At 38.3% G+C, this 23,210-nt stretch overlaps 1 protein-coding gene across 1 annotated transcript in view; it reads left to right on the forward strand.

The window, feature by feature from the left end:
* TMEM131 (transmembrane protein 131) overlaps positions 1 to 23,210 on the forward strand; it is a gene marked incomplete at its 5' end in the record, with an annotated part of 147,794 nt that overhangs the window by 73,953 nt on the left and 50,631 nt on the right. The window contains 14 exons of the mRNA XM_008586239.1: positions 2,940 to 3,048; positions 6,333 to 6,441; positions 7,247 to 7,400; positions 7,496 to 7,666; positions 8,713 to 8,823; positions 8,912 to 9,046; positions 10,685 to 10,789; positions 12,119 to 12,205; positions 15,593 to 15,745; positions 15,843 to 15,918; positions 16,081 to 16,198; positions 18,219 to 18,357; positions 18,471 to 18,580; positions 19,046 to 19,112. Of these exons, the coding sequence (XP_008584461.1) occupies positions 2,940 to 3,048; positions 6,333 to 6,441; positions 7,247 to 7,400; positions 7,496 to 7,666; positions 8,713 to 8,823; positions 8,912 to 9,046; positions 10,685 to 10,789; positions 12,119 to 12,205; positions 15,593 to 15,745; positions 15,843 to 15,918; positions 16,081 to 16,198; positions 18,219 to 18,357; positions 18,471 to 18,580; positions 19,046 to 19,112 (1,644 nt within the window). The remainder of the gene's footprint in view (positions 1 to 2,939; positions 3,049 to 6,332; positions 6,442 to 7,246; positions 7,401 to 7,495; positions 7,667 to 8,712; positions 8,824 to 8,911; positions 9,047 to 10,684; positions 10,790 to 12,118; positions 12,206 to 15,592; positions 15,746 to 15,842; positions 15,919 to 16,080; positions 16,199 to 18,218; positions 18,358 to 18,470; positions 18,581 to 19,045; positions 19,113 to 23,210) is intronic.

The raw sequence follows: 23,210 nt of genomic DNA on the forward strand, positions 1-23,210 counted from the left end.
AAACATTAATGCTATATAAATGAAGGAATAAGTTTGCCTGAGATGTCTTAAGTAGAGTGTTTTGCATGAGGTTTCTTTGCTAACTGATTAATAGGAATCAAAGATGTATTAATTTTACCAATATCATCTTGATACATGCTTTAGTGAATTTGTGCACAGATTATTAAAATTATAGTTGTTACAACTGAAAGGTTGTTTTCCGTGTTTGCTCAAATGCCTTTGTAAATAATTTCAGAATGTTCAGGATCTGAGAGTTAACTAAGCATTAGTTGGGTCTGAATGTCGTGAGAAAAGGCTGGAACTATATTTAGAGTATATACAAGCTGTGTTTCCTGGGAATCTTGCCATATTTTTTCTTGATCATCTTTGAGTAAGCAATAGTTAGTGACTAATACTAAAACAGGTTGTTAGTACAAATATGCTTGTTACAAGGGAATGATTGTGTATTATTCTTTATTTAAAGCACCAGAAGGAGCCAATTATTTAAGTGTTTTGTTTGGGTATTTTGGTAAGGAAAATCTTAAAGTGGTGTGTTTCATGTGAGGAAAAACATTTTTTTCCATCAACTATTCTAAGCTCTTACTGCTTAACGTGACTGTATTTTAACAATTGCCATTGCTTAGCTATTTCTGGCATGGTGTGTACAGGTTGATAACACTCAGAAGGCGTTGTGCTGTCACTGCTGAACTCCACCTCTAGTCTGTGAGCCTGTGGGAAAATGGTCAAGCTTCTTTTGTTGTTGTATCATACTCAGATGAGTACTGAAGGTGGTAGGAGCCATACCTTTGAAAATCCTCTGCAGACTACAAAGCTTTATAAGATCATCTCTCTAAGAAGCCTTGACCTCGAGATAAAAGTGGCTAATTTGAAGGAAAGAAAAAAAAGCAAAATTAATTGAATTATAAAATTTTGTAAATAAATGGGATCTCAGAAAATATTTAATCCAGTACCCTAGGATTTTTTTTTTTAAACAGGTGGAGAAAATGAGCCCCAGAGTAGATGGGCAGCTTACACTTCTAGTTAAATGGTTATTATCCTTTTGTTGCATAAAGTGATCACTACAGGATTGTCACACATGATTCTGTACTGCCTTCCTTTTCTTTGGAAAAAGTAGTAGTATGGTAGTACAGTATAATGAAAGCAAATGATACTTTCTCCAGTTTGTAGTTATCTTACAGCTCCAATTGCTTTGTTTTGCTTTCGTCAACTCCTAGCCAGAGTTAGAGATTCCAAAGCAAATGAGGAGCTCTTAAAGAAGAAGAGTGGAGCAAATAAAAGAGTTAAAATGTTGAGAGAGAGAGTCTGAAGCCAAGAGCTAAAGGTCCTCAAGATTTCCAGCATAGGAAAACGGTAGAACCAAGCCCTGTAAAGACTTGCTAAGAGCTCAGGATTAGCCCGCAGTGGAAAGGAGATGCTCTAGCAGTATCTGTAATCATGGTTATGTATTCAACGTCATTCCCTGTGGTCACATACACAACACAAAAGGAGGGAAAGTTCTTTTCTTCATACTCTTCTCAGGTGCTTATTGTGCCTTCAGGGGACTGCCTTTTGATGTTCAGTTTAGGCAGATTTCACCTTTATAAATGAGCTGGAAAGAGTGGGCAGGGAGCCAGGGAGAAGAACCTGGTGACTTGCTGGATCTGACTGCACACCTGTTGACAGGCATGCCTGACAAGTGTCACAGGAAAGTAGTGTTCTTTTCTGCAGGAGATGACAGACTTTGACAAGTTTATAATGCCCCTGCAAATTCAGCAAATACTCTAGGAGGGTTTTCAGACTAAGGTTAAGATTCCAAGTGAATTACAAAAGATGATTTTTTTTTTCCTTTTTGTCTTTTTTCGTGACCGGTAACGGAATCGCAACCCTTGGTGTTGCGCCCGCACTGCGCTCAACCAGTGAGCGGACCGGTCTCTATATGGGATCCGAACCCTCGGCGGGAGCGCCGCCGTGCTCCCAAGTGCCGCACTGTACTGAGTGCGCCACTGGGCTGGCCCCCAAAACATGATTTTTGATTAAGATTTGTGTACAGTACCACAATTTCAGGAATACGTTTGTGTAATCGGATGTCAGGTGAAGGTCCCTGGACCAAGTCAGGAAACTCAGTTTTCATATCTGCCTCTTGATGCTGCATTATTAAAACATCACTAAATATTACAAGGTTCTCTTACTCAGTAAAACATTGTGTCAGTGAGGAAATCAAAAATAACTATACCTTAAAATGTATTTATTTTTTAAGCATGCTGTAAAAATGTAAGCTTTTACTGCTTTTAGTTATTTTAGGTTTAGTCGTTTGAGTAGAGAGATGTGGTTTTATATGTCTGAAGTGTTCCAACCTCTTCCAGGTTAAACATGCCTGCAGTCTGCTTCACTGCTCAAGCCCATGGCTAGCAGTACAGCCCTGCCCTCTTAACAGCAGCACGCCTCACTTGCACATCCATGGCCTAGAGATGGAGAGAAAATGCCAGGAGAAGTACAATCTGTAAAACTACCTGGCACTGGGGCACCAGCTCCCAGAATTCATGTTCATTCTTCACCTTCAGATAATTGGAATGTTGCATTTAGTGTTATGGAACCTATCATAAGTCTTCCTCATGTTGCCTTCTCTGATAAGTGAATTAGGCATTCATTTGGAAAATAAATAACTTTTTAAAATGTTTTATGTACTTATACCCTGTGCAGTAGTTTGTCTTTACATTCTTACACTTATTAATCTATCGTACTGTTTTTTCCTCTGGTCATCGTTTTATTTTATAAAGATATTCTAATGAAATTCATTTGAAGTTTTACCAGTTCGGCCTACTTCATTTAAAGGGAGCACATAAGTTAAACTTTTCAGATTTTGATTCTGCTTTACTCTTCTTGTGACTTTTCAGTATAAGGCAACTGAAACTTTAGACTAAAATAATGCCATATGTCTGTATATTTTTTTCTCTTTGTAGAGTGTTCGACCTACACCACAAAATGATGCTGTAACGGTACACTTTAAGCCAATTACATTAAAAGCTTCAGAGAGTAGATACACCAAGGTTGCAAGCATTAGTTTTGATGGTAAGTATTCACCTTTTCTCTCTGTAGAGAGTGGTGTTAATTTGATAACCTAGAAAGCATCTGTGCTGGCATCTTAATATAGGAATCCAGACTATTTCACAGTCAATTTTATATTACTGCTTGAGTTGATTTTTTTCTTTAAACCATCACAAACTCTTACTTGATTGATTCATGAAAGAAAATATCATAACTTTATAAAACTAAATCAGTATTCGCAATAGAAAAACATGAGCAAATACATGAGTATTAGAATCATTTCCGTAATCTGGTCTAACCCTTTCACATGTGTGTGCGCATGTGCGTATATATATATAGTGATTTACATTAATTATGAAGTCATTAATTTATATAATTAAGTGATCATGTATTTGAATTTCAGAAGCATGTTTGAATTTGAGAGCAAAATATTCTTTGTAACATTTTCATATATTGGCTTTTATAAGCAATGCAGACGGTTCTACTTAAGCTAAAATAATAGCTTTTATAATAGAATTGTCAAATTAGCTATTATTTCAAACATGTATAATATATATTTTGTCATTTGAAATGTTAACTCAGATTTTAACGTTTTTATAGCATGTTTTTGTTCCATTTTGCCCACCTTAAAAGGACATTTATTGAATTTGCTGTCACAAAATTTTTTAAGTAAAGTCTTAATGGCTGCTTAACTATATGTGTAATTAAATTAAATGAGAACTGAAACTCTGAACAGGGCTTTTCTCATAAGGGCCCATACAAATGAGGAGCTATAAAGTTTAAACGTTGCCTTTATGATAAAGCCACCTCTGCTCAGAGTCAACATTTTACAGCTCAGCTTCTCATTGATGAGAGTATTTGATCAGTGAATGTAGGAGGATGTTGGCACCTCTGCCCAGTGCTTGGGAGAGCATCTGTGCCTGCTTTTCACCCATGGAGAGTTCTGGGGAGGATCTGGAGCCACTACACAGGCTGGGTGCCAGCCTCAGGATTCATTCCATGAGCTCAGTGAGAACTCCCAGGGAATCAAAATTAAATAGGCAGCATACTTTCATAATACAAGTGTCAAGAGTTAGAGCGCAGCCTTATAACCCCAAGGTCACCGGTTCAGTTCCCCATGCCGGCCAGCTGCCAAAAAAATAATATTAATAATACAGTTGTCAAGAAATAGTAATATAGAAAGTGTTGTTGCCACAATTATTTCCAAATCTAAGCCAAATTGTCTTCTATGCTGATGAGAGACCACATTGATGACCACCAGTGTCAGCATCAGTAGGTGTTTTCCCCTCTCGTACAGAAGAGAGCAGCCAGTGATAACTCCTGACACTTGAGAACATTTAGGACCCACCCTTGTGAAAAGTCTAAGGGACGAGGCAGTGCGCAGTGGCCACAGTTGTGCATATAGTTCTCCCATGCACTGTGGGCGTGAAGCGCTTCTCTTCTCCAGCTCCTTTGTCGACAGCCCAGTGGACATTTCGATTCTTGAGATAAATGCAATCTCATTAGTGTTGGTTCTTCTGAGATCATAGACTGTAGAGTAAGTGTTTTTTAAAGAAATTGTGTAAAATTAAATACGAAGACAAAGGGAAACCATCTTTTAGAACAAATGCTATATTTCTTTAAAGTGGCTTTTAATATCTTGGGGAAAACCCCTTCACCTTCCACCTCACCCACCATCACCCTCGGTCCCAATACAAAATGCCTCTCAAGGTTGCTGTGAAAATCAGTCAGGAAGTGTGTTTTATTTAACTTTTAATATTTTCAGGATGCATCTTTTATATATATATATATATATACATATATGTATATTAATTCTGCAGTGTTTGCTAATCAAGTAAGCATCTTTCTCATCAAAAGTCACTATTCTTTATGATATTTAATTGAATTTTTTTGAGATTTTTGATCACTTCTTTGCTGAAATATAACATTATGTGATGCCATGAAATGCCTAAATTATGCCCCTTGTAACCAGCCTTACATCAGAACAAATAGTGAAAAATTAAAAGCATCCAGAAATAGTTAACTAGCAAGCAGAAAGAAATAAGAGGCTTAGTGGGAATTTGGAAATCTAAAGTCACCATTTGTGCATAGTCAGCTACCAGATGTCATACCATTTCTTTGTTCTTTGTGCTAAAGTTGGGTAACACACATTTGCCAAACTCACATATAAATTCTTCTAAGTGTTCCTGAAGTACATTAAAGAGGATTTGCTATGAGAGGAACTAATGTGTACCCAGATTGGATCCAACTGAATCAATTTCTATAATTCCAGATAGAATTATTTAAAACTGCTACAAAATCTAAAGGTTTTACTTGATCTGTGAGGACAATATAGTAAGATGGCAGGAGCAGATTGGCTCCTCTTATACCATGAGCTGGCTAATGTGAGAAGTCAGAGCTCATAATGCTCAACTTTCTTGCATCATGCTACTTTCTTGGTATTTTATAGCAAGACTCTGGCCATACAAGGCATGTTATTTCTTTCTCTGTACAGCTGTGAACCAGTGTGTGTGTGTTGGGGGGGGGGGGTTTTTCTGAATCAATTTCTATAATTCCAGATAGAATTATTTAAAACTGCTACAAAATCTAAAGGTTTTACTTGATCTGTGAGGACAATATAGTAAGATGGCAGGAGCAGATTGGCTCCTCTTATACCATGAGCTGGCTAATGTGAGAAGTCAGAGCTCATAATGCTCAACTTTCTTGCATCATGCTACTTTCTTGGTATTTTATAGCAAGACTCTGGCCATACAAGGCATGTTATTTCTTTCTCTGTACAGCTGTGAACCAGTGTGTGTGTGTTGGGGGGGGGGGGATTTTTGCCTCCCAGGGGATATTTGGCAATGTCTGTAGACATTTTTGGTTGTCACAACTGCAGGGATATTACTGACGTTCAGCAAGTAGAGGACCAGGATGCTGCTAAACATCCTACAATGCACTGGACGGCCCCACACAACAAATAATAAAGAATAATCTAGCCTAAAATGTTAATAGTGCCAAGGTTGAGAAACCTGTCTGTAAATAAAGCCAACGCCTATGGCTATAGAGCAGTAGCTTAGATACAGTGTTTTTCTTCCTGAATTGTGGTCACTTGCTAATTCATTGTCTGTTTATCTCATTACAGGAAAAATAAAACATTTTCCTTTTTTTGCATGAAAAATGTGTTATTTGATTTAAAATGTAAAAGCATCGTATTTGCCAATTCAAAAGCTCAACTTTATTTTTAAGATTTTTGTCAGTCTACATAAAGTCACTCATACTCTTTTGTAGTAAAAAATGACGGATTATTTTTTTACGCTTCCTTTCAGCATCAAAGGCAAAAAAACCATCTCAGTTTTCTGGGAAAATAACTGTTAAAGCAAAGGAAAAGAGTTATTCTAAACTTGAAATACCATATCAAGCAGAAGTTTTAGATGGGTGAGTTTCTTTTTAAAATAAGCTTTGTAACTTTTGCTACCCAATAAATTCTGTTTTCGTACTCAATGACCTTAGCAAAAATAGTAACCAAGTGTACATATAAACTCTATGGAGTTATTGTTGAAAAGAACAACCTCAAGTATAAAGGGGAAAACCTCCTGTATTTTATTTATTTTTTACTTTCTTAGAAGAAAAAGGTAAGTGGGATGATACGAAGTGGATTAAATGAAGACTTAATGATTCAAAAATGAGTCGATGATTTTTTAAATAATATTTAAATCATTTGAACCATTTTTTTCTGTCATTGCTTTTGTAACTTGTAAGTGATTGTGGCTTGTTATTATTTTGTCACTTGAAACAAAATCATTTATATTCCTTTATAAACTCATAAGCACTTCTAGAATTATAACTTTTTATTAATGGGCAGTACCATACATAGTTCATTTTCTAATTATACTTTAACCAGTAATAGTTTAATATCCAACTTGGTAGATATTCATTTTAACAAAGCTGGTTGCAATCCAATGATAAATATTCTAGGTGTTTGATTACATATAATTCATTAGAGAATACTTCTTTATATTTCATTTCAATACTTTGCAAGCTAAATTTTTTAAATCATATGGTTAATCACAAATATTAAAATTATTGTTTTAAGTCATATGGTTAGTCACAAATATTAGTTCTAATTCTCTCATACAGTTCTTAATGCTAAATGTGAGTTATTACAACAGAAGAACTTGGATTTTAAATTAACACGTGGAAATAAAAATGATTTATTTTGTTTTGTTTTGTTTTCAAATAGTTATTTGGGATTTGATCATGCTGCAACATTGTTTCACATCCGGGACAGTCCTGCTGATCCTGTGGAAAGGCCAATTTTCCTTACTAACACTTTCAGTTTTGCAATCCTCATTCATGATGTGTTGCTACCAGAAGAAGCCAAAACAATGTTTAAAGTATGTCCAGAAGCCCTCATACTTTTAATTTTCTTGGACTACCGATTAAATGATGCTGACGTAGTTTGTTTTTTTTCTCTCCCATTATTTCCTAGGTTCACAACTTCAGCAAACCAGTCTTAATTCTTCCTAATGAATCAGGATACATTTTTACTCTGTTTTTTGTCCCAGCCACGTCATCCATGCACATAGATAACAACATTTTACTTATTACCAATGCTTCCAAGTTTCATTTACCTGTACGGGTATATACAGGCTTTTTAGATGTAAGTATGTTGCCTACCTTTAATATTTAAACTCCCCACCCATCTTTTGTATTTTTAGGTATTATTAGGCAATTGTGTCACATACTCTTACATTTTGCCTTTATCTGTGTTCCACAAGTTGATCTAATTCCTTCCTATTCAGTACTTTCAAGGTGACTGGTTTTCACCCTTGCCAGAAGCCATCTCCCCTGGTGACACAGTTGACTCCTCTAGTTACAGGCTGCCCCCGACTTTTTTTCACATTCTGCTTTCTCTTGGTTTTACTTTTAAACTGTTGTAATGGTGGGAATTCTAAAAAAAAGAGCTCCATGGAAGAAAAATAATAGGCAGAAAAAAATAGTACAAGGAAAGTGAAGAGGGGAACTATGTAGGAAAGAAATGACCAAAACCGGGAAATATCAGGACAAAGAAGAGAACCAGCTAATAAAGAAGAAAAGAAGGGGGTAAAGACACACTGTTTGAAGAATAAGCTAAATACAATACAGAAGGAAAGAATAAAGGTCTTCCTAGTACAGAGAATAAACCAGAAAAAAATCCAAACAAAGCTGTCCTGTGATCAATGGAAGAAGCTTAGATAAGAGGTGACACTATTAAGGATGATAAAAAGAAAGGTAGAACGTATAGAAATATAGTCCTCTAGAAAGGCAGCATCAATTAGAATTCTCAAGGGGAGGGATCTTCAGTATTATCCCACTCCTTCGGTTATTTTGTTTAAACAGTTGTTTATTTGCAGTCACTCATGATGCTTACTGAAACTATAGACTTTTTGCCTCATCCCCTGGTGCTCCTCTTAACCTCTCCTAGTACTTTAGCTTCTTGCTTCTTGTATGTGCCTCCAGAGGAGAAAAAATGGCTGTTTTCATTTCTGATTACTCAAAAGATTTTGATTGTACGAAGTTCTCAGTATATTTTATATACGTGTGTATATATGTATATATACATGAAATATAGAAACGAGTAATCTCAATATAGTTACTTTCTCTTGATAACGTTCTGTTACATAAATATGATTTTATGTTTAATCTGGTTCTTTTATATCTTTCTAGTACTTTGTATTGCCCCCCAAAATAGAGGAACGTTTCATAGATTTTGGGGTACTCAGTGCTACAGAAGCAAGTAATATTTTATTTGCAATTATAAACAGCAATCCAATTGAGGTAAAAAAAAATCTTTTGATTCTAAATCACATTTAGGGTTTTATGGTTGTGTTGGTATAATCACTTTTATATCTTTCTCTTTTTTAAGTTGGCTATAAAAAGTTGGCATATCATAGGAGATGGTTTATCAATAGAACTTGTAGCTACAGAAAGAGGCAATAGGTCTACAATAATTTCAAGCCTTCCAGAGTTGGAAAAATCCTCATTATCAGACCAGTCATCAGTAAGTAAACTTTCTTATTTTTTCCTTAAACTAAGAAGGATGTCTAAACCACAAATAAAAGACCGTTGCTGTGCTGCATACCTCAGCTAATATTTTTATGTTATTTATAATAGCAATGGTGTTTTAGTCCATTTCTCTTGCTTATAACAAAATACATGGAACTGGGTAATTTGTAAGAAAATGAAATTTATTGTTTACAGTCCCTGAGGCTGGGAAGTCTTAAGTCCATCTGGTGGTGGTGACAGTGACCCAGGGGTCTCACAGTGCAAGATAGTGGAAGCAGAGAGAAAGAGCTTCTCATTCACTCTTTTTAAAGCCCTCAGAACCATGCCCCGACCACCATTATTAATCCATTCACTATGGCATGGTCCTGCAATCTAATCACCTCTTTAAGGCTCTACCTTTCAATTACCATAATAGAATTTCCCACCCCTCTAGCAGTGGGGGCCAAGTTTCTAATACATGAAACTTGGGGGACACAATTCAAGCTTCCGTGAGTTTTGGGCGGACATAATCTAATCCACTATGAATGGTTATTTGATATTGAAAGGGCCTTATAGGTAATGTATTTCAACCCTCTCCTTTTATCATGGGGGCACTGAAACCCAAAGGGTTAAGTTCTACCTTGTCATAAAAAGTTCTGTAACAAGCCAATTTTAAATTTAAACCTTTTGGAATACAAGTGTCTTTACAGGAGAAATCACCATGGGTCCTTAACTAACCCTGTATTCATTTTAGTTTACTGGGAAAAAAGAGATAGACCTGAACATTGGTAGAAAGTATTTTTCATTATACAGTATATTTCTGGCCAGTTTTCTGAACTGATTAGAAAAGAGTTCAGTGAGGCAAATATTATTTGATCCCTGTGTGAATCTGCCCACGTACTTTTACTCTGTCTTATAAACATATACAGTTGGTTGCCCCCCAATTAGAGAGAGCCCTGACCAAGAGAAAACAATGTATCAGTCTCAGCCATCACCACTACTACAAAGGGAACTCGGAGTTTATACCTACTGAGAAAGTAGTAGCATCACCTTCTGTGAAAAGAACATAACATATCTCATCTGCAGATAAGGATAGAACTTCTTGGGGCAGTTTTACTAAAGGAAAAGCAAATGTCCTTAGGCGCAGAGATTGGAATGCCATAGGTTTGATATTTTCACATAACCCAGTCTCAGCTGCTCTGAAGACCTGACTGTTAATGTTGCAGAGTTACATTCAGAACTTGAAGCAGAACCAACTGTGTATGCACTTGTGCCCCACTGGGACTGAAGGATGGTGGAAGGCTCTGTCCCTCCATGCCAGCCCTCACCTGCTTTGGCCATAGAGGCCCATGGGTGGTGAATGAGGAGCTACACTAGCAAGAGGACAGTGCCCTTCGCCAGCCAGGCAGCTGCAAGTCTGACTGCTGTTTCTGGAGCCAGCTTTCTTGGGGGCCCCTGGAATAAGTGTAATAGATGAAGATCAAGGGATAGCCATTATTTTGAGATATTTGTCCATGCTCATACAGTAATTCAGAGTCATACTGGTATATGTTAGGAATAGGAAGTCGATTTATCACTATAGCCTTCATTTCCATTTTAATAGGAAACTTCATCTAGTAAGGCTAATGGATGATGTCATTTCTACTACATACAGGTAATATTAGCTTCAGGCTATTTTGCAGTGTTCAGAGTCAAACTTACTGCAAAAAAACTAGAAGGGATTCATGATGGAGCCATACAGATCACAACAGACTATGAGGTAAGGACATATAGGGATTTATGTCAATGGGGTTTCTCTGAATAATTCAGTCCCTTTTTTTTTTTTTAATAGAAACAGAAAATTAAGTTTACTCATAAAGTTACAGTTTACTAGTTTCATGCCTTGAAAACTGAGCTTTTGAGAATAGTTTACAGAAGATTGGTGTTCATTAGCTCATGGTTTTTTTATGAAACCCAAACCTCCTGACTAAAAAATCAACTTCAGGAAAATGCCTTTAGCACATTTAGAAATGCTCAATTAGAAACCTGCTTACAGATGGTTATAGCATTACACAGAGCCTAATTGAATTTCCTGAGTTAGATACCTGATTCTTTCTGCAATAATAAATATCCTCCTGTGTAACATTTCCAAAAAGGAGGAATAAAATCAGGAAATCATGCCTAATTTGAGTTCTCACGTGTATACTTACATGAGTCATTCTGAGTAAAGGGAAGAAAGAAAATCATTGAGCTTTTTAAAGACTCGTTGTGGGGGTTATGTTGCATTCAGTAAGATTTTGAATGGATATATTTCTGCCAAACCTAAAGCTCTAAAGCTCTTTGGGAAGTCAAGCACTGATAAATTCAACAAGCTGCTACCCTTGTCCTCCTAGGTGTTTTCAGAACACATAAATCCCACATGAAAGAAATCTAATTGCAGAATAAAAAGAGTTGGCCATTTGATAACAAATGATTTGTTGGGAGTATGTCAGATTAACTCCAAAAATGAGGAATTCATGTTTATCACTCATGGTAGAAATAAATACATTTCAGAATTAAGGCAAATTTTTGTTAATATGGATAAAAATAAGAATTAAGAGAAAATATCCTAAAGAAGTATCTTTCTGAGTTACTAATGGAATATGAGCTGGGATTCTAACTCTATAGCATTCAGCTCATTTTTTAAAATTAGGTTGATGTTTATTTCTATATACAAAAAATAGAGAGCCATGTAACTCTAGAAAGTGCTAGATTTTTCATACATTGTTTTAGGAGTACAATTTGACTTTCCTTTTTAAGTTAATGATCTTCAGAATACTTGTATTTTGAAAACTCTGTCTCTATTTCTTCCCCCTTGTTTAGTCTTGTTTATTATGTTTTCATTGAATTACTGAGAACTACATAGAGATTTATTGTATTTCATTATATTTGATGGAGTACATTGGACAGATTAAACAGCATCAGTGGGTAGTTTTAATATTGATTTTGAGTTACCAATGTAAGTCCCAAGATGAGGTTTTTTTTAACTTCAAAAAATAATGCAATAGTGTCAATATCAGTATAAGACTTAAACACTTATTTCATTATGGTCTGCTTCTTCACTCCACAGATCCTAACGATTCCTGTGAAGGCTGTGATTGCAGTGGGTTCACTGACCTGCTTCCCTAAGCATATGGTTCTTCCACCTTCCTTTCCAGTAAGACAGTTAATTTGTACTTTTTTTTTTTTTTTTTTTTTCTAATTTTTCTCCTTTCCTTTACTTCTGTGTTCCTAGAATTCAATAGTAAAGTCAATTATTTTTTATTAGTCATTCATTATAAAGTAAGACATTGTACCAAGTTCTTTAGAAGATATAAAGAGTTACAGTCCCTTCCCACAAAAAGTTTTCTGTCTAGAATGGGAAATGGACCCATGGGTCATTGATGTGAAGAGAGTTTAGAAATTGCCCTAAGAGGGGTAGAAATAAAGTGGTGTGAAGGAGATGCACATCTCATTGATGAAGGTGCCTTATGAGCTGGCTTAGAATTTCTTCTGGCAAGAACTTGCATTCAGGGCCAGGGAACCACCTTAACAAAGACAAAGAGGCAGTGAAGTCTGAAGTAGGTTCAGACAGTAGTGAGTTGTCCGGTTTGGCAAGAATGGAGAGAAGTTGGTATGGTGTGTTTGGGTGTTAGCCTGAAAAAATTAAACACATTTAAATCCATGGGAATCCAAAGTTTTTGAGCAGAGGCTTGATAGCATCAGAGCCAGTCCAGAGCCAGGCTTTAAAGACTGGCTCTCTGGCAGGAGAAAGTACAGGACACTAGGGAGGGTGTCGGGAGGCCAGCCCCGAGACTGACCAGGGTCCACGTGAAAAGTGAGGAGAGACGCTTGAAGCTGTGGCAGAGACAGTAAAGCTTTTTATACCTTTAAGCCTTTGCTGTTTCTCTGCCTTGAATGCCCTTTCCCCTCTTCTCCCTTCAAAAAACTCCCTCACATCTTTCAAGGTCCAATTCCATTGTCATCTCTTCTCTAAAGGTTTCTTGACTCTTCTAGACAATCGGTACCGGTTGTTTCATGTGTGATCCTAGAACACTTTGAAATTACCTTTCTTGTGCCAAACCTCATATTGTGCTGTAAATATTTTCTTATAGGTTGGTCTCCCCTGTGAGACCCTGAGATCCATTGGGAAAGGGGTGAGAGATTATTTATCCCCAATAGCAGGCACGTAGTAGATAATGGATGGATGAAGGAACAGAATGATGACAGGGAACATAGGCCAGAGAAGTTTCAGATTAATCATTTGAACTGTGCTTGAATATCCTGACGAGGTCATACAAATCAAAGCAAGTGGGGGTACCTAGAGGAGTCAAAAATACGACTTAGAGTTTGAAGCTGGAGAACAAGGAGAAAAGAAAGGGGAGAACCAGCAGGAGGTGCCGTCTTTTGCAGGATGATGGTAGTCAGTTCTGCACATACTGGGGCAAATGCAGAAGCTCTCTTATCCTGTGACAGGAGGCATGCTGGGTTAGGAGAAACAAGACACTGCAAAATCTAAAGGTTGTATACAAGAAAGCCTAAATTCAAAACGCATCTCCTTAAAAATATAAGTTTTCAATTAATAGGTCAACACATTTATGTTGAGTCTTAATTAAATATTCGTCTTCCTTTCATTCCACTTTGTACTGACTGTACCGAACTCTTGACTTTATTTGTCCGTAAGAACCTTGTTCCTTCCTTCAGTTACCTTCTCAATCAGTGATTGCCTCAATTTCTGCATAAATCCTAGAAGTGAACAGTTCCCTAAAGACGCAGATGACACAGTGAAAAGGCCATGGATGGAGTAAATAAGAAGGCGTCTGTATAAAACAAGGTGTTGGTTTTGAAGTGCTTCAGAGGAAGTTTTCAGATATTTGCTGATGGCTTAAAGGACCTGCCACGTGCTTGGAATGATGTATTAACTTTATATTACCCAGTTCTGTAAAATCTCTAGCAGGTGGAGAATACAGTACTAGAAGTGACCAATGGAAACGGTGCCTCAGAATAAATTAATTACCTCCAAATAAATGACCTCAAAATAATTTCAAATAACTTGTAGTTTAATACTTAATACTTGAATAGAATTACAAAAGGAACTTTTGTATCTGTTACCACTTTTGAACCCCCACCACACCCCTGAGAGACAGGGCACAAGGGAAGGAGTTACGACAGGTACACGAAGTCCCGCGGACTGCCTGGAAGGCAGCACTGTCCAGCCCCGCTCTGATGTTCTCCATCACAGCAGCAGCCTCCCCGCCTGTGTCTTTCTCGTGTGTTTTATTCTCAATCAGCTGTAAACGGAGTATTGGTCTCAGCATCACCCCCACACACATACCTCTTTTTCCTGTGCATTCTTTTAATCCTGTATGTAATATTAATACCAAATATTAGAAAAATGGGTTTAATCATTTTAGAGCTTCTTCAAATGGATCGCAATCAAGTGTACAAAAAGATAAAATTCTATATTCAGTCAAAAAAAGAAGATTATAATATGGTTCTTATTGAAGATTATTTAGATCATTTAATTTTTTATTTAAAATTTGGTAGCTTATCATATGGAGAAGTTTGCAGCTGGTAAGAGCAGTCATTGGTTATTTAATAATTTAAGTTGTATGCTGTTTACTAAGATACTTGATGATGTATACTTTTTAAGGATGTCTAATTTCTCTTTGATGCCACAAGTGATTTTTTTTTTTTTTCATAAGACTTTAGGGCTGACCCCGTGGCGCACTTGGGAGAGTGCGGAGCTGGGAGCGCAGCGATGCTCCCACCGCGGGTTCGGATCCTACATAGGGATGGCTGGTGCGCTCACTGGCTGGGGATGTTGCAGGCGACACCGCACCAAGGGTTGCGATCCCCTTACCAGTCACGAAAAAGACAAAATAAATAGGGCCAGCCCGGTGGCGCACTTGGTTGAGTGCTGTGCTTGGGAGCGCGGCGGCGCTCCCACCGAGGGTTCGGATCCCATATAGAGACCGGTCTGCTCACTGGCTGAGCGCGGTGCGGGCGCGACACCGAGGGTTGCGATCCCGTTACCGGTCATGAAAAAAGACAAAAAGGAAAAAAAATTTAAAAATAAATAAATAAATAAGACTTTATTCTAAGGAAAAAAAATCTGATTTTCTTTTGTTTTGTTTGGCTTTAGGTTTTTGAATACAGTTGTTCCGGGGCAGCCTTGCCTTGGTGTAAACAAGCCTTACTTAACAAACTGAAAGTGACCGTCCCATTTCTGTAGAGCTAACTCGGTTTATGCCTTTGTTGGCATCTTCAATATTTTAACTGTGAATATTTTTACTTTAATTCATTTTCACAAGATTGCAAAAATTTGTCATTCTGATTTTTCTATAACATGCCATAACAACAACAACAAAGTGTTTGTTGTTGTTTTTGTGTGTGGGGTTTTTTGGGGGTGGGGGTGGCTCTTAATTTAGAGATTATCAACTGATGAAAATTCTAATATCTTTTGGGCTTTGGTTTCCTAGAAATATGCTTGCCAGCTCTAGAGTGAGTGATCTTAACAAAATCTGAGCACATGCAAATTTGTTTGTTTGCTTCCTTTCTTCAGGGGAAGATAGTTCATCAAAGTTTAAATATTATGAATTCCTTCTCACAGAAGGTAAAGATACAACAAATAAGATCTTTGTCAGAAGATGTGCGATTTTACTATAGACGGTTACGAGGCAATAAGGAAGACTTGGAGCCAGGAAAAAAATCAAAGGTTTGAAAATGTTATATTTGAGAATTCCCATTCATTAATATTTTATTGTGACCTTCTGTGGGTTTGGGACTCATGGGTCTCCTGTGCCTCTTTATAGATTGCAAACATTTATTTTGATCCTGGACTGCAGTGTGGGGATCATTGCTATGTTGGCTTGCCTTTTCTATCCAAATGTAAGTTATCTTGCTGTTCTCTCTCACGACTTCAATCCCCTGAAAATATTCTTTAAAAAAAGGCTGCTACTTTTAAAGTCCATCCCTGTCTCTTGCTACTAATTGAGAAGTGGGAATAGAGGCAGGGCTGAGTATGTCATAATATATGTTTCCTTGTTTTAGTGGAACCCAAAGTGCAGCCTGGTATAGCCATGCAGGAGGATATGTGGGATGCTGACTGGGATTTGCACCAAAGCCTGTTCAAAGGGTGGACGGGAATAAAGGAAAATTCAGGTCATAGGTGAGTGAGTGCTTTTGCTTTCTTTAAGTATTTTAGCTCTCTTTACAAGTTTGGAATGTCTCAGTTGATATTACTTTCTAGATGTTGTTCTTATATTAGGTTATTTTACTTCTTTGTAGCTAAGGAAATATGCCTAATGTTTAGAAAGTCATTAGTAAGACATCTTAAATTGCTATTTTAATTGTATATTGCTCAAAAGTATACAAAGTACCATTATTCTCCTCTCCAGTGCTTTGGATACTTTGTTAAAATCAAAGAAACTGTTTGAAGTTGTCTTTAAATAGGATGTAGAATGACTAAAGTATTCACTTTTGATGGCCATTTACATAAGAAAGATTTCACTTACCACAGACCTCTGTAAAAGGCAAGGAAAACATTTTCTAGGTTTACATCCACAGGAGGAACTCAGTGTGTATTTGCTCATTGTGAAAAGCACTACCTCCTCCCTTTCCAAGTACTGAGCTGTTGGGGGACACACAGGGCCCGGTTCAGATGGGCACCTTAATGTGTCCTTGGCAGGTAGAAAATGTATTAATAACAAATCAGTACTGCACCTGGATTCAGAAGCAAAGATGTACAGTATACATTTGGTAGAATACAAATTTAGTCTTTTTACGTACTTTAGAAGAATAACAATAATATGGCAACTGATGAAAACTGCTCTTCTCAATGGGCTAATTTGAAATATATTTGTCAGTATCAAGATATTCCAATTTGACTACTATAAAACTCTCAAACCATTAATGATGGAATATGAGGGTTTTTCTGAACTATCTGCTGTGAAAAGTTCTCTTAAGGCAAGAGAAAGTTAAATCTTTACTTTAAAATGGTTAAAATGAGTACAGAGGCTTCTTCTAATGGGACTTGCTAAGAGAACACTAATTAAAACTCTCTTAAAGAAGAGTTTTATATGTATAGGGAAATATAAAAATACCCTATATTTCCACAGTGGACATTGTAAAGTGCAGACAACCTCCAAACATTAATGTCCAGTTATGAAAAAATACCTTATAGTGCTGCTCTGGGCTCAGCTGCCAGAGAACCTCATCACCTCCTGCCCACCAAGACACCTGCCTTCCTCTCTACCCTCCCCCCCCGAGACCTGGGCTCCTGTCTGCCTTGTGCCACCATGTCCTGGCTGTACAGTGAATGTGCATTCTCCCTGCTCCTGCGTTTGCATTGTTACCTTGTCAGTGCGGGTGTTACAGAGAATTTCTCCTACTAGTCTTATAAAACCTGTACTCTTACCAATATTAGAATACCATAATTCAGTAGTGTTAAGGGTTAAAATAGGCTTTAGTGTTTGGTCCCAGGGACCTTAGCTCCATTTATATTGTTTCCTTGGGGGATGTGTCCTAAGTTCTAAACAACTGGCTTACAAACACTCAAATGAGGTCCTGAATATTGCTGAAAGCTTCACAGATATCTGCAAAAAACCCTCAAATGTTTTACCTCTGCAACTGACACCTATACTGCATGTGAGGATTTTGTTTTGTTTTTCATATCAAGGTAGAGGAACCATATGCCAAGCAATGCACTGCCTTCTCATCAGTTCTCCTGAAAATAGTCTTAGCACCCTGATATTGGTGTCTAGATCTTTTCCCTAGGGATGTGAGGTCCTTTAAGATCCCCATAACATCATGTGTTATCTGTATATGTTCCTGCCTTTTCTAAATACATTATCTAATATAGTCCAGCTTTTCTTACTGAATTTATACTTTAAAAAGGCTTTTGAAAACTAACAGGATTGCATTAATACTATTCCTAAGATTTGCCATCCTTTACATATTCAGTACAAAAACAATACATATGATCAGTGATATTTTGGTAGCTGTTTGTGCCAAAATAGAAACATCTTCATATAGCATTAAAAGCATAGTAAAATATTAGAGTGAATGGCCCTGTGGTTTCTCAGGGCCAGAATAAAATTTGTCAAGTACCTAAGCCTAATAGAATTTCTTGTATTCAGAAAACTCAAGTATTTCGTTTTGAAACTGTGCCTTACAAATTATTTTTCTAGATTGAATGCTGTATTTGAAGTAAATACAGACCTTCAAAAAAATATAGTGTCAAAAATCACTGCTGAGCTCTCCTGGCCTTCCATCCTTAGCTCACCCCGACACTTGAAATTTGCACTTACTAATACCAACTGCTCTTCAGTAAGTATTCAAAGTGAGGTCAGTTTTTGGAAATACGTAATAGAGTTTAAAGTATCTACTCCTACTTTTAACTGTAGAAATCTTTCATTTAATGCTTTATTACTTTGTTTAAGGAAGAAGAGATTACTTTAGAAAATCCTGCAGATGTTCCTGTCTATATTCAGTTTGTTCCTCTGGCCTTGTATTCCAACCCTTCAGTCTTTGTAGATAAGTTAGTATCAAGGTAAGCATTACTTTAGGTAATCAAAATGTTTATATATAGTATTGAATTATTATTATACAAATTTAAAACTTTATTGTAGCTCATACAGTAATAGGTTTGACTGAGAGATATGGGATCTATAATTAAAGTTGAGAGACGGTTCTGAGGAGAAAGGTTGCTGTTATGTTAAACATCTAGAAAAACTTTCAATTTAAAGCTTGAAAAAGTAATGTGGGTCTCCCCCCAAAAAAATTTGTTAAGAAAGCAGGTGAAACCTTTCAAATATTTTAGTTTAAAATAGAAAACAAAGTATTAATTACAAGTTGTAGCCTTTAATTTTTTGAAAACTATTAACCTGGTAAATATTGATCTCAAAATCTGCCAAAAGATAACTTGCAAATCAAGTACAAACTTGATAATTGCTCTATGAACCTTTTAATTATGATGCTGTTTATGAAGAAATATATGTACATTTTTTAATTTTAGGTTTAACTTGAGTAAGGTGGCAAAGATAGATTTGAGAACTCTAGAATTCCAAGTCTTCAGAAACAGTGTAAGTATTCACACTTCATGCTATTTCGAAGAAAGAATTGTATAACATTATCAGTGCAAATGTGAAAGAAAACTATTGGCTATCCTTAAATTTGGCTGAAGGACAAGTTACTGAAGAAGTCAGAACAGTCTAGTAATTATTTTAGAGGCAAAGAAACTGGGACTTAGGTCAAGGTGAGCCACACTGAGTCGAAGGTTCCTATTTGTAGACATTAAACATTAAGCTCATGAAGGTTTGTAATAAAGCTACCAGAAATTCTGAGAATATGTAGATGAGGTAAATACTAATACATAATTTATTTTTATTAAGCAGCAAAATGTTAGCTCAGTCATTTAAATTATCTTTCTGGATACTTTCTAATAAAATTATAAGCTCCATGAATGCCAGACCCATGACTAGTTGTATTCATACTTAGCACAATAGTATGCATGGTTTTCACTCAATAGGTAATCTTGAAGTAATAAATGTGTACATAAACTGGTTTGTTCTAGGAACCAACCTATTCTCTGTAATGCTGTAGAGCAGTGGTTCTCAAAATATTTGGTGTCAGGACTCCTTTAGTCTTAAAATTATTAAGAATCTCAAAGAGGTTTCTGATTTAGGTGGGTTACATCTATCAATATTTTGTCACATTAGAAATTAAAACTGAGAGGGCCGGCCCCGTGGCTCACTCGGGAGAGTGTGGCACTGGTAGCGCTGAGGCCGCGGGTTCAGATCCTATGTAGGGATGGCCAGTGTGTGCACTGGCTGAGCGTGGTGCAGACCGCACCATGCTGAGGGTTGCAATCCCCTTACTGGTCAGGGAAAAAAAAAAAAGAAATTAAAACTGAGAGATCTTAATAATAAACCTGTTCTATTTAACATAGGTAACATAAAAGGTAAAAACTAGCTATATGGGCTGGCCCGGTGGCGCACAGGAGAGTGCGCCGTGTGGGAGCGCGGCGGTGCTCCCGCCGAGGGTTCGGATCCCATGTGGAGACCGGTTCCCGCTCACTGGCTGAGCGCAGTGCGGGCGCGACACCGAGGGTTGCGATTCCGTTGCCGGTCCCCAGTACGGGCGCGACACCGAGGGTTGCGATCCTGTTACCGGTCAGTAAAAAAGACAAAAAGGAAAAAAAAAAACTAGCTATATATTTTTTTAAAACGCAGTTATTTTGCAAGAAGAACAGGTTGTTTGTCATGTTTGCAAATCTCTTTAATGGCTCTTTGACTTAATAGACAAGTAAATTCTCATATCTGCTTCTGCATTCAGTCTCTTGTGATATTGTTTTGGTTGAAGTATATAATGAAAATGTGACCTGATACACATGTAATTGGAAGAAGGAGGAGTTTCTTAATTGCCTTTTTAGACTCTATACATCGATCATTTGGAAAATACTGGTTCGCTGAGATATGCAGACCTTACAAATGTTGACACAATTCACTATTCAATATCTAAAAAATTATACTTATTAATATGGAAATTCTTTAAGTATTGGGAAGTTGTCAAGCTCATGGGGGTGGGTGAATACAGTTATCCAAACTTCTAAATTTTGCTCAGAAGCTTGAATATTATCATTGACAACAAAATACTTCTGTTGTCTTTCTTAAAGGGACAGACTTACTTATTTTCATGAAAATTTCTGCTAAATACCCAAATCTAAATAACCATGGATTAATTGTCAGTCATCCTTTCAGATATAAGTGGTGTTCCATGAACAAAGCAGCTAGCTTTTCAAGACAACATGGTAGGCTGTAGGAGTGCTTTATGCATAGTTCCCATCTTATCACACAGAATATTAAAAGGACACGCTCCAGGGTGGAGATGTACTAAAATTAGTATATATGAGTATTACTGCCTCATCAAAGACTTTATTTTAACAGACATACATGGGAGTGAAGAATACAATGGCTACTAGGCAAGTTTGATATCACTGCCTTGAAGTCAAGCTAAGGGGTCAGCAGTTTTACCCTCCATTGCTTTTGCTGACCAGCAGTGCAGATGTCAACACAATGAAAAAGGCAAATAGCATCTATCGATATATTACGAAAATAGGGGTTTTTTTGTTTATTTTATTTTATTTTTTTTTTGTGACTGGTAAGGGGATTGCAACCCTTGGCTTGGTGTCGCCCGCACCGCGCTCAGCCAGTGAGCGCACCGGCCATCCCTATATAGGATCCGAACCCGCGGCGGGAGCATCGCTGTGCTCCCAAGCGCCTCACTCTCCCGAGTGCGCCACGGGGCCGACCCTGAAAATAGTTTTGATATCTTAGATACCCTGAAAGGATCGCTGCGATCCCCAGGGGTCCCTGGGTCACTCTGAGAACCACCACTATATTATTGAGGCCCTTAATGGTATCCTGAAGGCACCACAACATCCTGAAATGTTTCCCAAATCATCGAAGTTTAAAGAAGGTAGTGGAAAGAGAATCAAGATGGTAGAATAGACCGTCCCCAGTATCACTCTCCCACAATCAGTCAATTTACAACTGTTAAAAAAGCAATGACAGCCAAGCTGGGGCTGCTAGAGCTCAGTGGAAGAGGAGAAGAGACCTCTGGAGTTCATCAAGGTGAGAGAAGCTGCAATGAGAAAAAGAAGGGACTGCTCTGACCATTTCAAGCCCCGGCCATTTCAAGGCTGGCCGTGGTGAGCACTTAGAGCAAGAGCTGGCAAAAACACAGCTGTGCCCTTTGTGTGAAGTTGCTAGGAGACTGCAGGGGAGAGGGGGGCTTGGTAGACCCCAGGCCAGCAAGAGTATTGACAGGGTTCCCGTGGACCCACGTAGGAGTGAGGGACCACAGACAACTGAAAAAAGGAGCCAAAGTCTGCCCAGCGATAACTGACCTGCCACTGGAAGCCCCACAGGCCCATGAGCCAGGGTGGGGTGGGGCCAAGGGCCCCAGCCATGTCACCCCAACATTCACATCCAGCCCAGCTATCTACATTCACATCCATCCCAGCTATGACTGAGCCACCACCAGAAACCCCCCAGGCTCCCGAGCCAGAGTTGGGGGAGCCCACGGGCCTCAGCCACACACCATGCCCCCTGCAGTCAGGCCAGCTGTGTCCCCTGACCTCCACCTCCATTTCCCTACTCCCATTCCACCTGCCACTCCCACTGCTCCACAACAACATCTTTGAATGTTAAAAAAAAAATAATAATTTTTTTTTTTAAAGATTTTATTTAATTTATTTTTTAATCAAAATTGATTATGCAAATTTTGGGGGTTCAACATTGAGATATGTTGATCAAATCAATATTACTAGCGTTTATATTGTTACAAATCATAATTATTCTTTATGTCTCTTGTCCAATCTCTCACCATCCAGCTCTCCCTCCCGCCTCCCCCCTCTAATTACCCTAGATTTCTTCTCTCCTTCTGAAAGAATAATGGTTACTCTGTTCATTTGTTGCCTAGATGATGTGTCCAATGCTGAGAGGTGTGATCAGGTCCCCCAATATTATCATAGAACAGATGCTGCTTCTGTCACTCTGAAATGGGCTTTGTGGAGAGAGATATCCTCTTCTTTTCTTTATCTCTGTTGGTGACTCTCCTTGTGTCAATGCACTCCATTGGCTGGTGGACAATCTGCGTTGTGGTTGTGGCATCTAGCTGCTTTTGCAGCAGCCATTGTTTTTGTGGTGGCTGTGGTGGGCCACCAACATGGAGGTGATGTTTTTGGCATTCTCCTTTGTGCTGGCAGTATGCCTAGTTGTGGGGAGTGTCCGGTCTCTGGCTCCATGCCTCGGTACCCCAGGAGGGCCCCAAGGTGCTGGTGTAGTGTGCCTGGTTGTGGGAAGTGTCCAGTCTCTGGCTCCATGACTCAGGACCCCGGCTTCATGCCTCGGGACCCCGGGGGGGCCCCAAGGTGCTGGCGCAGTGTGCCTGGTTGTGGGAGGTGGATCCAGTCTCCGGCTCTAGACCTTGGGTCCCCGGGCAGGGCCCCAAGACCCTGGTGGTATGCCTGGTTATGGAAAGGGGTGGGGGGTCCAGTCCCTGACTCCAGCCCTGGGCCCTTGGGTAGGGCCCCAAGGTGCTGGCAGTGTGCCTGGTTGTGGGTGGGGGTGTCTGGTCCCCTTCTCCATGCCTTAAGTCCCGGAGCAGGCCCCAAGGTG

The sequence above is a fragment of the Galeopterus variegatus genome, unplaced genomic scaffold (assembly GCF_000696425.1).
Source record: "Galeopterus variegatus unplaced genomic scaffold, G_variegatus-3.0.2 Scaffold3896, whole genome shotgun sequence".
NCBI classification, from domain to species: Eukaryota; Metazoa; Chordata; class Mammalia; order Dermoptera; family Cynocephalidae; genus Galeopterus; species Galeopterus variegatus.